The following is a 12,537-nucleotide window of genomic DNA, read 5'->3' on the forward strand; positions in this document are numbered from 1 at the left end:
AGGAGCCATGTGTGAGGCGCCTCCTCCTCTGTCCATCATGCTGTGTTAAAACCCCTGGCCTCAGTCCAACCTAACACAACAGCCATCTACACTGCAGCTTTGTCTGGCAACATGGTCGTCTACACTGCAGCGTTGTCTGGCAACATGGTCGTCTGCACTGCAGCTTTGTCTGGCAACATGGTCGTCTACACTGCAGCTTTGTCTGGCAACATGGTCATCTACACTGCAGCGTTGTCTGGCAACATGGTCGTCTACACTGCAGCTTTGTCTGGCAACATGGTCGTCTACACTGCAGCGTTGTCTGGCAACATGGTCGTCTGCACTGCAGCTTTGTCTGGCAACATGGTCGTCTACACTGCAGCTTTGTCTGGCAACATGGTCATCTACACTGCAGCGTTGTCTGGCAACATGGTCGTCTACACTGCAGCTTTGTCTGGCAACATGGTCGTCTACACTGCAGCTTTGTCTGGCAACATGGTCGTCTACACTGCAGCTTTGTCTGGCAACATGGTCGTCTACACTGCAGCTTTGTCTGGCAACATGGTCGTCTACACTGCAGCTTTGTCTGGCAACATGGTCGTCTACACTGCAGCGTTGTCTGGCAACATGGTCGTCTACACTGCAGCTTTGTCTGGCACATGGTCGTCTACACTGCAGCGTTGTCTGGCAACATGGTCGTCTACAGAATAATCATCTTTATTGTCCACGTGGAGTTGGACATCTCATATGCTACATATCATCACTCTCATGCTTTTCAGTACCTTGAGAGGAACTCTCTCTTCTCCTCTGTCTTATCACTCCTTCCATCCCTCGTTCCTCCAGAACCCCCCACCACCAACCCCATGATGGACAACACGGGTAACAGCACACTGTCAGGTGAGAGAGGGAGGGAGAGGGGGGGTGGAAAGAGGGAAAGGACATTTCCCCTGATAACTGGTCTGTTTAACACAGCTTAGAGCTGTCCTGAGACCACGGGTTCAGAAGGAGGGATGAAGGGCAGGGGGGAAGGATGAACCGGTGGAGTTAATGTTTTGACTCTGGGCTAAAGAGTGTAACACACTTAACACAGCATGTTGCTTTGTGGTACCTAATCATATTCACATACAACAACACCACTGCTTCCTTCCTGTGATCTCCCTAACTGCATGTTGACGGAACCACTGTGGAACTAAGGAACATCAGATCATGGAACACCAGACAATTCCAGGCCTTTTTAGAGGGCGGCAGTGGGTTCCACTGTGGTGGGTGTGTAGTGCTATGTCTGTCTTAACGGCTATGGTTCTGTGGCTTTGGATGTGTTTGTTTGAGTATATGCGCATGCCGAGAGAGATCTCACTTTACAACACTGTTTTGCGTGTTTGAGCTGAACTCATAAACTGTGTGCATTCTATTTCCTATATAATCAGAGCTGCTGCTCTCATGCAAGGTCATCTGGAACAGAAAACACAGCTAAAACATTCTGTCCCCAAGACCAGCCCTGAGGCTTTCACAGACCTCCCCGGCATGAGCGCACACACACACACACACACACACACCAGACAGTCCGTGAGCTTAATTAAAGTATTTGGGTGTGACAGACAGGTGCGTTCTTAGCAGCTCCCTCTCTGCCTATACAGACCGTGCTAATACACAGACTGCAAAGCACATTAACACTTACACATTTACTGATGAAATAATGACTCTCTCACGTACCACATACAGCTCTGGAAAAAATTGAGAGCACTGCAAAAGTATCTGTTTCTCTGGTTTGACTATTTATAGGTATGTGTTTGGGTAAAATTAACATTTGAGTTTTATTCTATAAACTACTGACAACATTTCTCCCAAATTCCAAATAAAAATATTGTCATTTAGAGCATTTATTTGCAGTGTCTCACACCCACTGTGAAATGTGGTGGAGGATTGGTGATGATCTGGGGGTGCTTCAGCACCTTTGTGAAGGACGCATGAATCAAGCCACGTACAACGTTGCCCTGGAAGAAAACTAGCTTCCTTCTGCTCTGACAATGTTCCCCAACTCTGAGGATTGTTTTTTCCAGCAGGTCAATGCTCCATGCCACACAGCCAGGTCAATCAAGGTGTGGATGGACGACCACCAGATCAAGACCCTGTCATGGACAGCCCAATCTCCAGACCTGAACCCCATTGAAAAACACTGCATCTTTTTTGTTATTTTGGCCAGTTGTAAATGAAAAAAAATGTATTTGGGAGAAATATTGTCAGTAGTTTATAGAATAAAACTCAAATGTTAATTTTACCCAAACACAGACCTATAAATAGTCAAACCAGAGAAACAGGTAATTTTGCAGTGCTCTCAATGTTTTCCACAGCTGTATACTGTCGCAAACACACACATGCACTTCATTACATTTATGTTCTTCTCAGGGGCCGACTTCGATGCTGTGACCCCAGGGGCGGGCCTTCCTGTCGCCAAGGACGACAGCAGCAACACAGCCATCCTGATTGGCTGCCTGGTGGGCATCATCCTGCTGCTATTGACTGTGATCGCTGTCATTCTGTGGAGGCAATACTGGAAGAAGATACTGGGCAAGGTGATGGAGGAAGGCTTTCAGCATGACTTTCAAAATATCTACCACTATCTGTCTCACGTATCTTCACATTCTTACTTAATGTGCGTGTTGGCCTTTCAGGTTCAAATTAGTCTGTCCAGTAACGTGTGAGAATGTGTGTGTCGCGTGTGTGTGTGTTTTGCTAACCCTCTCCTTGTCCTCTCCAGGCCCAGGGCAGTCTGTCCAGTGACGAGCTGCGTGTCCATCTGTCCGTCCCCTCGGACAACGTGGTGATCAACAACACACACAGCTACTCCAGCCGCTACCAGCGTATACACACTTTCCCTGACGACAGGGAGCGCTGCGACGGAGAGGGAGAGTACCAGGAGCCCAGCGCACTGCTCCGACCACTAGGACAAGACAGCACCGGACGAGACAGCACCGGTAAGACATGGTTGCAGTAAGACCGCAAACACACTAAGAGAGTGTCAGTTTGACACACAGTTAGAGAGAAAGACACAGACAGGCAGACACACACAGACAGGCAGACACACACAGACAGATATACAGACTGGCAGACAGACAGACACATTGAACTGGTACTGGAGAATGTGCTGTATTATTACAAGAAAGAACATCAAATCTAGCAACTGCTATATCAATTAGCCAGTTGATTTGGCTAGAAAAAGAGAACGTGGTAAACACACAAAGGAGATGTGGTACAGTAAACACACAAAGGAGATGTGGTACAGTAAACACACAAAGGAGATGTGGTACAGTAAACACACAAAGGAGATGTGGTACAGTAAACACACAAAGGAGATGTGGTACAGTACAGTAAAGACACAAAGGAGATGTGGTATAGTACAGTAAACACACAAAGGAGATGTGGTACAGTACAGTAAACACACAAAGGAGATGTGGTATAGTACAGTAAACACACAAAGGAGATGTGGTACAGTACAGTAAACACACAAAGGAGATGTGATACAGTACAGTAAACACACAAAGGAGATGTGGTATAGTACAGTAAACACACAAAGGAGATGTGGTACAGTAAACACACAGAAGATGTGGTACAGTAAACACACAGAAGATGTGGTACAGTACAGTAAACACACAAAGGAGATGTGGTACAGTAAACACACAGAAGATGTGGTACAGTACAGTAAACACACAAAGGAGATGTGGTACAGTACAGTAAACACACAAAGGAGATGTGGTACAGTACAGTAAACACACAAAGGAGATGTGGTATAGTACAGTAAACACACAAAGGAGATGTGGTACAGTACAGTAAGCACACAAAGGAGATGTGGTACAGTACAGTAAACACACAAAGGAGATGTGGTATAGTACAGTAAACACACAAAGGAGATGTGATATAGTACAGTAAACACACAAAGGAGATGTGGTACAGTAAACACACAGAAGATGTGGTACAGTAAACACACAGAAGATGTGGTACAGTACAGTAAACACACAAAGGAGATGTGGTACAGTAAACACACAGAAGATGTGGTACAGTACAGTAAACACACAAAGGAGATGTGGTACAGTAAACACACAAAGGAGATGTGGTACAGTAAACACACAAAGGAGATGTGGTACAGTAAACATACAAAGGAGATGTGGTACAGTAAACACACAAAGGAGATGTGGTATAGTACAGTAAACACACAAAGGAGATGTGGTATAGTACAGTAAACACACAAAGGAGATGTGGTACAGTACAGTAAACACACAAAGGAGATGTGGTACAGTAAACACACAGAAGATGTGGTACAGTAAACACACAGAAGATGTGGTACAGTACAGTAAACACACAAAGGAGATGTGGTACAGTAAACACACAGAAGATGTGGTACAGTACAGTAAACACACAAAGGAGATGTGGTACAGTAAACACACAAAGGAGATGTGGTACAGTAAACACACAAAGGAGATGTGGTACAGTAAACATACAAAGGAGATGTGGTACAGTAAACACACAAAGGAGATGTGGTATAGTACAGTAAACACACAAAGGAGATGTGGTATAGTACAGTAAACACACAAATGAGATGTGGTACAGTACAGTAAACACACAAAGGAGATGTGGTACAGTACAGTAAACACACAACACATCAAACACTAAAACTAAACATGACACCATCAGATCCTGCTGATAGACACAGACAGGCAAATAGGGGGGACACACCCACACACACACACACACACACACACACACACACACACACACACCCACCCACACAGGGCATAAGAGACCTATTGTTGACTGATGGGAAGGAAAGAGGAAGAGAGAGAGAGAGCATTCCTAGTTGCTCCGCGCTGCAGGCGGCCACTATGCTGTCTTTACTATCCACTGTGTCAGATTTGAACAGTGTCACATATTATACAGAAGAATAACAATATCACAGGAACATTATTATGCTGAATAACAGAAATATTATCCTCCCACATGTACATTATACCCCTGTGGTTGTTACGTTTGTTCATTGTCTGAGTTGTGTTAACCTTGCCTGGTCTTTGCTCTGCAGACCTGTTCTGTTCTCCCCAACTTAATGCATCCTCCCCTTGTATTGTCACTGGTATGCTGTGTTTCGCTACCTTGTGTTGCGTTGTGTTGTGTTTTTGTTGTGCTGTGTTGTGCTGTTTGCCTTGTCGTGTATATTGCATGTTTGCCTTATTTTGTGTTGTGTGCCTTGGTTTGTGTGTGTGTGTGTGTGTGTGTGTGTGTGTGCTCCATGTGTGTCCCCCCAGCCTTGCTGTTAAACAACCCAGCCTATGACCTCCTCCTGTCAGATCAGAGGCAGCATGGCTCAGGCTCCTCGTGGCCCCTAACCGTCCCTATGGCCAGGGCCAGCTCCTCTCACCCTCAGGAGAAGAGCCTCAATAATGGGGCCCAGGGTAAGAGCCTCTGACTGGGGGGAAATACCAGGATTCACCCCCTTCCTGGAGCTCCATGGAGCTGGAATCATACTGTCTAGAATAACAGTAACATCAGGGCTGAGCATGTGTTTGATTATGAACCGTTTGTCTATCACCTTCTCACTGCATCAATTCACTCCATTTTGTGTAGTGCTTTAAGCATAATAAAGTCATTTGCCTCAAAATGCTTGTGACAAAGGCCTGAGCACGCCTCTCTCAACTCTTCCATCCCTCTCTCCACTCCTCTATCCCTCCTTTCGCAACTTCTTCCCTCCTCCCCCTCCCTCCAGGCTGTGGTATGGACTTGGAGAAGGGCTTGCCCCCCACCCAGGAGGAGCCTCCCCCGTACCCCGATGCCCCACCCTACCCGGCCCTGTCTCCCCCCTTCCCCGCCAGCGTGCCCCACTATGCAGAGGCGGACATCGTTAGCCTGCAGGGCGTCAGGTAGGAGGGTTAAATCACCATTACAAACCCACCTTTTTAACTTGGACTTGAATCAGTGATCTTTCTTTGTTTTTATGTTCTTTTATTCATATTGTATTGCCTTTGTGTTTCTACCCTAAAGTGTGTTGTGATTTTAAATGCACTTTCAATACACTTAGCTGTGATTTGTCTTGTCAGTGGTAACAACACGTATGCAGTGCCAGCCCTGACCTCCCCCAGCCCCACTGCAGCAGACTGCACCCCCCTGCCTGAACTGCCCCGACACTGTCTGGTTTTCAAGGAGAAACTGGGAGAAGGACAGTTTGGAGAGGTGTGTATGCCTGTGTGTGTGTGCTTGTTTGTATGTGTAGATGTGTTTAACTATACTGAGTGTGTGTGTGTGCGTGTGTATGTGCAAGTGTGTGTTAGCTTGACAACTCACTAAATTCTTCCGCTGCTCTATCGTTCACTACATTCTGTAGTCTGAGACTGGCATCATTGAAGTCATTTGTGGCGATGCGGGGTGGTTTTCTGATCATGTGAGACAGTGGCTATACTTGGATTTTTAGTTGTGGTTGTTGGTTGTCTGAAGGTATCTTTTTCTGTTTGTTCCTTCCTCAGGTGCACCTGTGTGAGATAGAGAGCCCTCAGGAACTGCCTAACCTGGAGTTCCCTTTCAACGTGAGGAAAGGACGCCCTCTGCTGGTGGCTGTTAAGATACTGCGTCCTGACGCCTCCAAGAACGCCAGGTCTGTCTCAGGATAGTTAATCTAAATCATTTAGCGAACAATTATCATTTTAAGACCTATTAAGAACATCTAATTTTGGTCCTAAAGTTGAGTTTTTCTTTCTCAGTCTGTCTCTCTCACTCCATCTCTTCTCTTTTAGCTTTTTCTCATTTCAATTGTTGATCTCTCTCTCCTCCACCCCCCCCACTCGCTCCTATCTCTCTCTCTCCCTCCCTCCTAGGAATGACTTCCTAAAGGAGGGGAAGATTCTGTCTCGTCTGAAGGACCCCAACATCATCCGTCTGTTGGGAGTGTGTGTGAGCAGCGACCCTCTCTGTATGGTCACAGAGTACATGGAGAGTGGGGACCTCAACCAGTACCTCTCACACAGAGTCCTGCTGGACAAGACCGGACCCACACACAACACCCCCACCATCAGGTAATACGCACACATAGTACACACACAGTACACACACACACAGACGCACATAGTATACACACACACATAGTACACACAGTCACACACACATTTTCACAAAGACAGATGCATATATACACAAACACCTTTCCACCTGCATCTGAAATATTGTATTTCTGCCTCTTATCTCTTCTCTTCCACCACACATCCCTCCCTCTCAGTTACCCTGCTCTGATCGCCATGGCCAGTCAGATAGCTTCAGGGATGAAGTTTCTGTCGTCTCTGAACTTCGTGCACCGTGACCTGGCCACAAGAAACTGCCTGGTGGGGGGTGAGAAGGGCGAGAGCGGGGGCGACCGGGGCGGGGAGAGACCCATCAAGATCGCCGACTTTGGGATGAGCAGAAACCTGTACGCTGGAGACTACTACCGCATCCAGGGGCGAGCCGTGCTGCCTATACGATGGATGGCCTGGGAGTGTATACTGATGGTGAGAGGACACACAGGGAGAGAGAGGGGCGAGGAAGGAGAGAGAGGGGCGGGCCGTGCTGCCTATACGATGGATGGCCTGGGAGTGTATACTGATGGTGAGAGGACACAGGGAGAGAGAGGGGCGAGGAAGGAGAGAGAGGGGCGGGCCGTGCTGCCTATACGATGGATGGCCTGGGAGTGTATACTGATGGTGAGAGGACACACAGGGAGAGAGAGGGGCGAGGAAGGAGAGAGAGGGGTGGGCCGTGCTGCCTATACGAGGGATGGCCTGGGAGTGTATACTGATGGTGAGAGGACACACAGGGAGAGAGAGGGGCGAGGAAGGAGAGAGAGGGGGGGGCCGTGCTGCCTATACGATGGATGGCCTGGGAGTGTATACTGATGGTGAGAGGACACACAGGGAGAGAGAGGGGCGAGGAAGGAGAGAGAGGGGCGGGCCGTGCTGCCTATACGATGGATGGCCTGGGAGTGTATACTGATGGTGAGAGGACACACAGGGAGAGAGAGGGGCGAGGAAGGAGAGAGAGGGGCGGGCCGTGCTGCCTATACGATGGATGGCCTGGGAGTGTATACTGATGGTGAGAGGACACACAGGGAGAGAGAGGGGCGAGGAAGGAGAGAGAGGGGCGGGCCGTGCTGCCTATACGATGGATGGCCTGGGAGTGTATACTGATGGTGAGAGGACACACAGGGAGAGAGAGGGGCGAGGAAGGAGAGAGAGGGGTGGGCCGTGCTGCCTATACGATGGATGGCCTGGGAGTGTATACTGATGGTGAGAGGACACACAGGGAGAGAGAGGGGCGAGGAAGGAGAGAGAAGGGCGAGGAAGGAGAGAGAGGGGTGGGCCGTGCTGCCTATACGATGGATGGCCTGGGAGTGTATACTGATGGTGAGAGGACACACAGGGAGAGAGAGGGGCGAGGAAGGAGAGAGAAGGGCGAGGAAGGAGAGAGAGGGGTGGGCCGTGCTGCCTATACGATGGATGGCCTGGGAGTGTATACTGATGGTGAGAGGACACACAGGGAGAGAGAGGGGCGAGGAAGGAGAGAGAGGGGCGGGCCGTGCTGCCTATACGATGGATGGCCTGGGAGTGTATACTGATGGTGAGAGGACACACAGGGAGAGAGAGGGGCGAGGAAGGAGAGAGAGGGGTGGGCCATGCTGCCTATACGAGGGATGGCCTGGGAGTGTATACTGATGGTGAGAGGACACACAGGGAGAGAGAAGGGCGAGGAAGGAGAGAGAGGGGTGGGCCGTGCTGCCTATACGATGGATGGCCTGGGAGTGTATACTGATGGTGAGAGGACACACAGGGAGAGAGAGGGGCGAGGAAGGAGAGAGAGGGGCGGGCCGTGCTGCCTATACGATGGATGGCCTGGGAGTGTATACTGATGGTGAGAGGACACACAGGGAGAGAGAGGGGCGAGGAAGGAGAGAGAGGGGCGGGCCGTGCTGCCTATACGATGGATGGCCTGGGAGTGTATACTGATGGTGAGAGGACACACAGGGAGAGAGAGGGGCGAGGAAGGAGAGAGAGGGGCGGGCCGTGCTGCCTATACGATGGATGGCCTGGGAGTGTATACTGATGGTGAGAGGACACAGGGAGAGAGAGGGGCGAGGAAGGAGAGAGAGGGGCGAGGAAGGAGAGAGAGGCATAAAGAAAACAAGAGGGAAGATATGAGGACATTACAAAAGAAAGAAACAAAATGGTGGGACAACTAGTAAGTTAGCAGTGGTAAATAAGTAACTAACCAGTAACTAACAGGTAGTGTGTGTCTCTGCAGGGGAAGTTCACCACAGCCAGTGACGTGTGGGCGTTTGGTGTGACTCTGTGGGAGATGCTGAGTGTGTGTCAGGAGCAACCCTACTCCAACCTGACTGATGAACAGGTCATAGACAACGCCGGAGAGTTCTTCAGGGACCACGGAAGACAGGTACACACACTCATACACAGGCTCATACAGTACAGTAGCAGTACATTTAAGTAGATGGAATGTGTAACCCTCATCTCTCCCTCCTCCCTTTTGTCTCCCCCCTCCACCTCCCCCTTTCTATCTTTCTCCCCCATCCCTCCTCTCTCCCCCATCCCCAGGTGTATTTGAGCAGGCCAGATGTGTGTCCTCAGGGTCTCTATGACCTCATGCTGAGCTGCTGGAACCGGGACTGCAAGCTCCGCCCATCATTTGCCCACATTCACTCCTTCCTCACAGAGGATGCCATGAACATGGTGTAGAGAGAGAGAGGAATGGAAGAGTGAGATGGAGAGGGGGATGAGAGACAGCTCCTCCAACCTTCATTCCGCCATTCATCGTAGAGATGAGTGCTTTGAGCGAGGGATGTGTGTAGAAGTGGTGGAGGTGTAGAGGGAGAGGTGTGCAGTAGAGGGACGGGTGCCTGCTTGTATATTTTGTATTTCTCAATGATGGGCGGATGAGGCTGAGACACCGCTGGTTCGGTTTTCACTCCCACGAGACAGACCCCAACCCAAACCCCTTTACCCCCCCCCTCCCCCCCTGAGTCGTCTCTAGAGCGTCTTGATAAGAATGTAACACAACACAATGGTTGGTGCGGTGGTGGGTTGGTGTCTGATTCTGCATAGTGCTTCCAGGACCACCGATGGTCTGTCAATGGTCTGCTAGCGAACACAGGGAAGCTGTTAGACGTATGGGGAGGCGATGTCACAATGCTTGGTAATGTAGATGAAGCTAAAATGAATTTGTAACGCTGAATAACGTTTCTCAAAGAATATCAACAATACCAATCTGATTATGCATCAATGTCAGACATTAATACTCTGACACTCATAGTTTAAATAGCATATTAACATTTTGGGATAAACTTAACACATCATCCTATATAGATATTTTATTACTTGACCTGCTAATGTTTTTGGTATTGTATAAATTATGTGCTAGGGTTACTGGTGAAGGTCTATATATATTCTCATACTGTCAACATTTCTCCATCTCAAAACGGTACACACACATTTTTCACACAGAGGTGAAATTGCACACAAGGTTTGCTGTCTTAGTACTATATAGAAAACGAGTATGTCCCAGTATATTTCACTAGTTTTCAGTATATAACCCAGTTCTTCCCAGCCCCAAACCCTCCATCCCAGACCCCAGTCTAAGGTTGTCTCTAGTCTCATGGAACCAGACGAGTGTGGCTGAATATTGCATTATATTCCTCTGGCCTACCCGTTAAAGTCTGGCAAGCAGAATGATGGTATCTCATACACAGGCCAGTAGCAGACACAGCAACAGCTGTTCCACCAGCAGTCTGTAACACCAGGCATTAGACACACACACACAATGCTGTCAGTCAGTCAGCTGCTCAGCCCAGAGACTATATTCTGCCTCCCTCTCCACCCAACTCAGTATCTCACCACTCCGTAAGCCTTTCATTCTGCAGTCTCACTCATATCTCTCACAACTGATCCACTCTGAGCTGTAACTATGGAGTTATACTGGACCGATGTGAACTGATCTGGACTCGATGACTCTTTCCAGGACAGGAAGTGTGTGGTAGTTACTCTACCAGACCTCCAAACTGAAACCCTTTGGACCTCCGGAGCCAGAGAGAACTGACTGGTGTCACGTGACGTGAGCCTCACTGCCTGAGAGAACAGGTACAGTAAGGGAGGTGCTACAACCAATGAGATTTGAGACATCCTTCCTTATGGGAGCTGGAATAGTATAGCCCACAGCAACACACACTGAAAGACAGACAACACTGCCTGTGCTGTGACATCAAATGTGAAACTGACAGTTGTGATTGGTGACTAGCTGATGGAACAGCATAACATGGATGGACAGATGGATTGACGACTAGAGGGGAGTGGGGGCTGATATATGTAAATGACCATTTTCATGTGTAAGTGAGGTGAGCGATGTGATTTTCTACCAGCGATGGATAGCGGAGCTGGGTCTGACTCAGTGACCCAGATGCAAAAAGGAGGTTCATGTATATGTCCAATACACTACCAGCTGCACTTTAAAGGCTGTTTCTGGCTGCACGCCCCAATACCTGCATTAGAATTGTAGAGTCTTGGGGCATAGTTACAGTACTTGTAGTTGAACAACTAATTAACGACACTTTGAGTAGCTCCCCCAACAGTATCATGTTGGTATGCCAGTCTGGATGTTGGAGCGTACAGACAGTCTGTATCCCCTTGGTGTTAGAACCGATAGCAGTCCAACATGGCATTGCTGGTCAAAATAGATGTAGTTCTAAACAGAAAAACAGGTCAGTGTCTTGTGATTTATCATCTTAAAGTTGATCATGTATTCATGATTCATTTCAGTGGATTGTTGTTCAAATAGAACTGCCTCATAAAAGGTGTTGTCAAGGAGGAAAATAAAGGTTTGGAAAACCTCTGTCTGCTTTATGAGGAAAGGTAGAGCACACCAAATGCTTTCTGCCAGTGTTACATAGATACCCAGCAATAGGGAAACGATCAGACCGAATGGTTAAAACGTCAATCACAACGGATTTAAACACTCATGAGAAGAGGAGCACTAACAACTGTATCAAAAGCTTTCTAGTTTGTCAGTAACCTTTCATCTACATTATCCCAACATAAGCTGCCCGTGGTGGACTCTGCCTCACTGAGTGTAGTTCTGCATAATGTGTCAGGCTTAATCAAGATGATCAAATAATCCTTGTTTACTGATTGAATGAGTGCGAATGGTGGTGCCATACGAATGTGTGTCTCGATTGACCTTTTTTGATACACTGTAGCCCAACTAAACCCATATTTGTATATATATTTCCTGTATATGTACTTAGAATCTCCTTGTTGTCAGTGATGCTGTCATCCTTTGTCTTAGAATATGTACACATCATCAGGTTCATCTTCAAAGGACAGAATTGTTATTTTGTTGTCTAATATATGGAATTTCTTTGTTACAGTTGGTCTCTTTTTGTTCCTCTGTAGAAAGCTTGCTACCTTACCTTGATGCCATTATAATTCATTGTGTTGTCTATTTTTGTAGTTTTAATAAAGTTAACCTTTCCAAATAAAGCAAGGAAGA

The 12,537-nt window shown here is 47.9% G+C and overlaps 1 protein-coding gene across 4 annotated transcripts in view; it reads left to right on the forward strand.

Moving 5' to 3' along the window:
• LOC139424255 (epithelial discoidin domain-containing receptor 1-like) overlaps window positions 1–12,527 on the forward strand; it is a 72,165-nt gene extending 59,638 nt beyond the window's left edge. Inside the window, exons 11-21 of one of the 4 annotated variants that reach the window (XM_071175944.1) lie at window positions 823–876; window positions 2,386–2,552; window positions 2,738–2,954; window positions 5,274–5,420; window positions 5,732–5,885; window positions 6,063–6,195; window positions 6,486–6,613; window positions 6,834–7,031; window positions 7,232–7,499; window positions 9,286–9,435; window positions 9,594–12,527. In XM_071175944.1, coding sequence (XP_071032045.1) covers window positions 823–876; window positions 2,386–2,552; window positions 2,738–2,954; window positions 5,274–5,420; window positions 5,732–5,885; window positions 6,063–6,195; window positions 6,486–6,613; window positions 6,834–7,031; window positions 7,232–7,499; window positions 9,286–9,435; window positions 9,594–9,734 — 1,757 coding nt within the window. In that variant the 3' untranslated portion in view covers window positions 9,735–12,527. The remainder of the gene's footprint in view (window positions 1–822; window positions 877–2,385; window positions 2,553–2,737; window positions 2,955–5,273; window positions 5,421–5,731; window positions 5,886–6,062; window positions 6,196–6,485; window positions 6,614–6,833; window positions 7,032–7,231; window positions 7,500–9,285; window positions 9,436–9,593) is intronic. The other 3 variants (XM_071175956.1, XM_071175948.1, XM_071175962.1) reach the window with 3 other exon arrangements.
• The last annotated feature ends 10 nt before the right edge of the window (window positions 12,528–12,537 follow it).

The sequence above is a fragment of the Oncorhynchus clarkii genome, chromosome 2 (genome assembly GCF_045791955.1).
Source record: "Oncorhynchus clarkii lewisi isolate Uvic-CL-2024 chromosome 2, UVic_Ocla_1.0, whole genome shotgun sequence".
In the NCBI taxonomy this organism is placed as follows: Eukaryota; Metazoa; Chordata; class Actinopteri; order Salmoniformes; family Salmonidae; genus Oncorhynchus; species Oncorhynchus clarkii.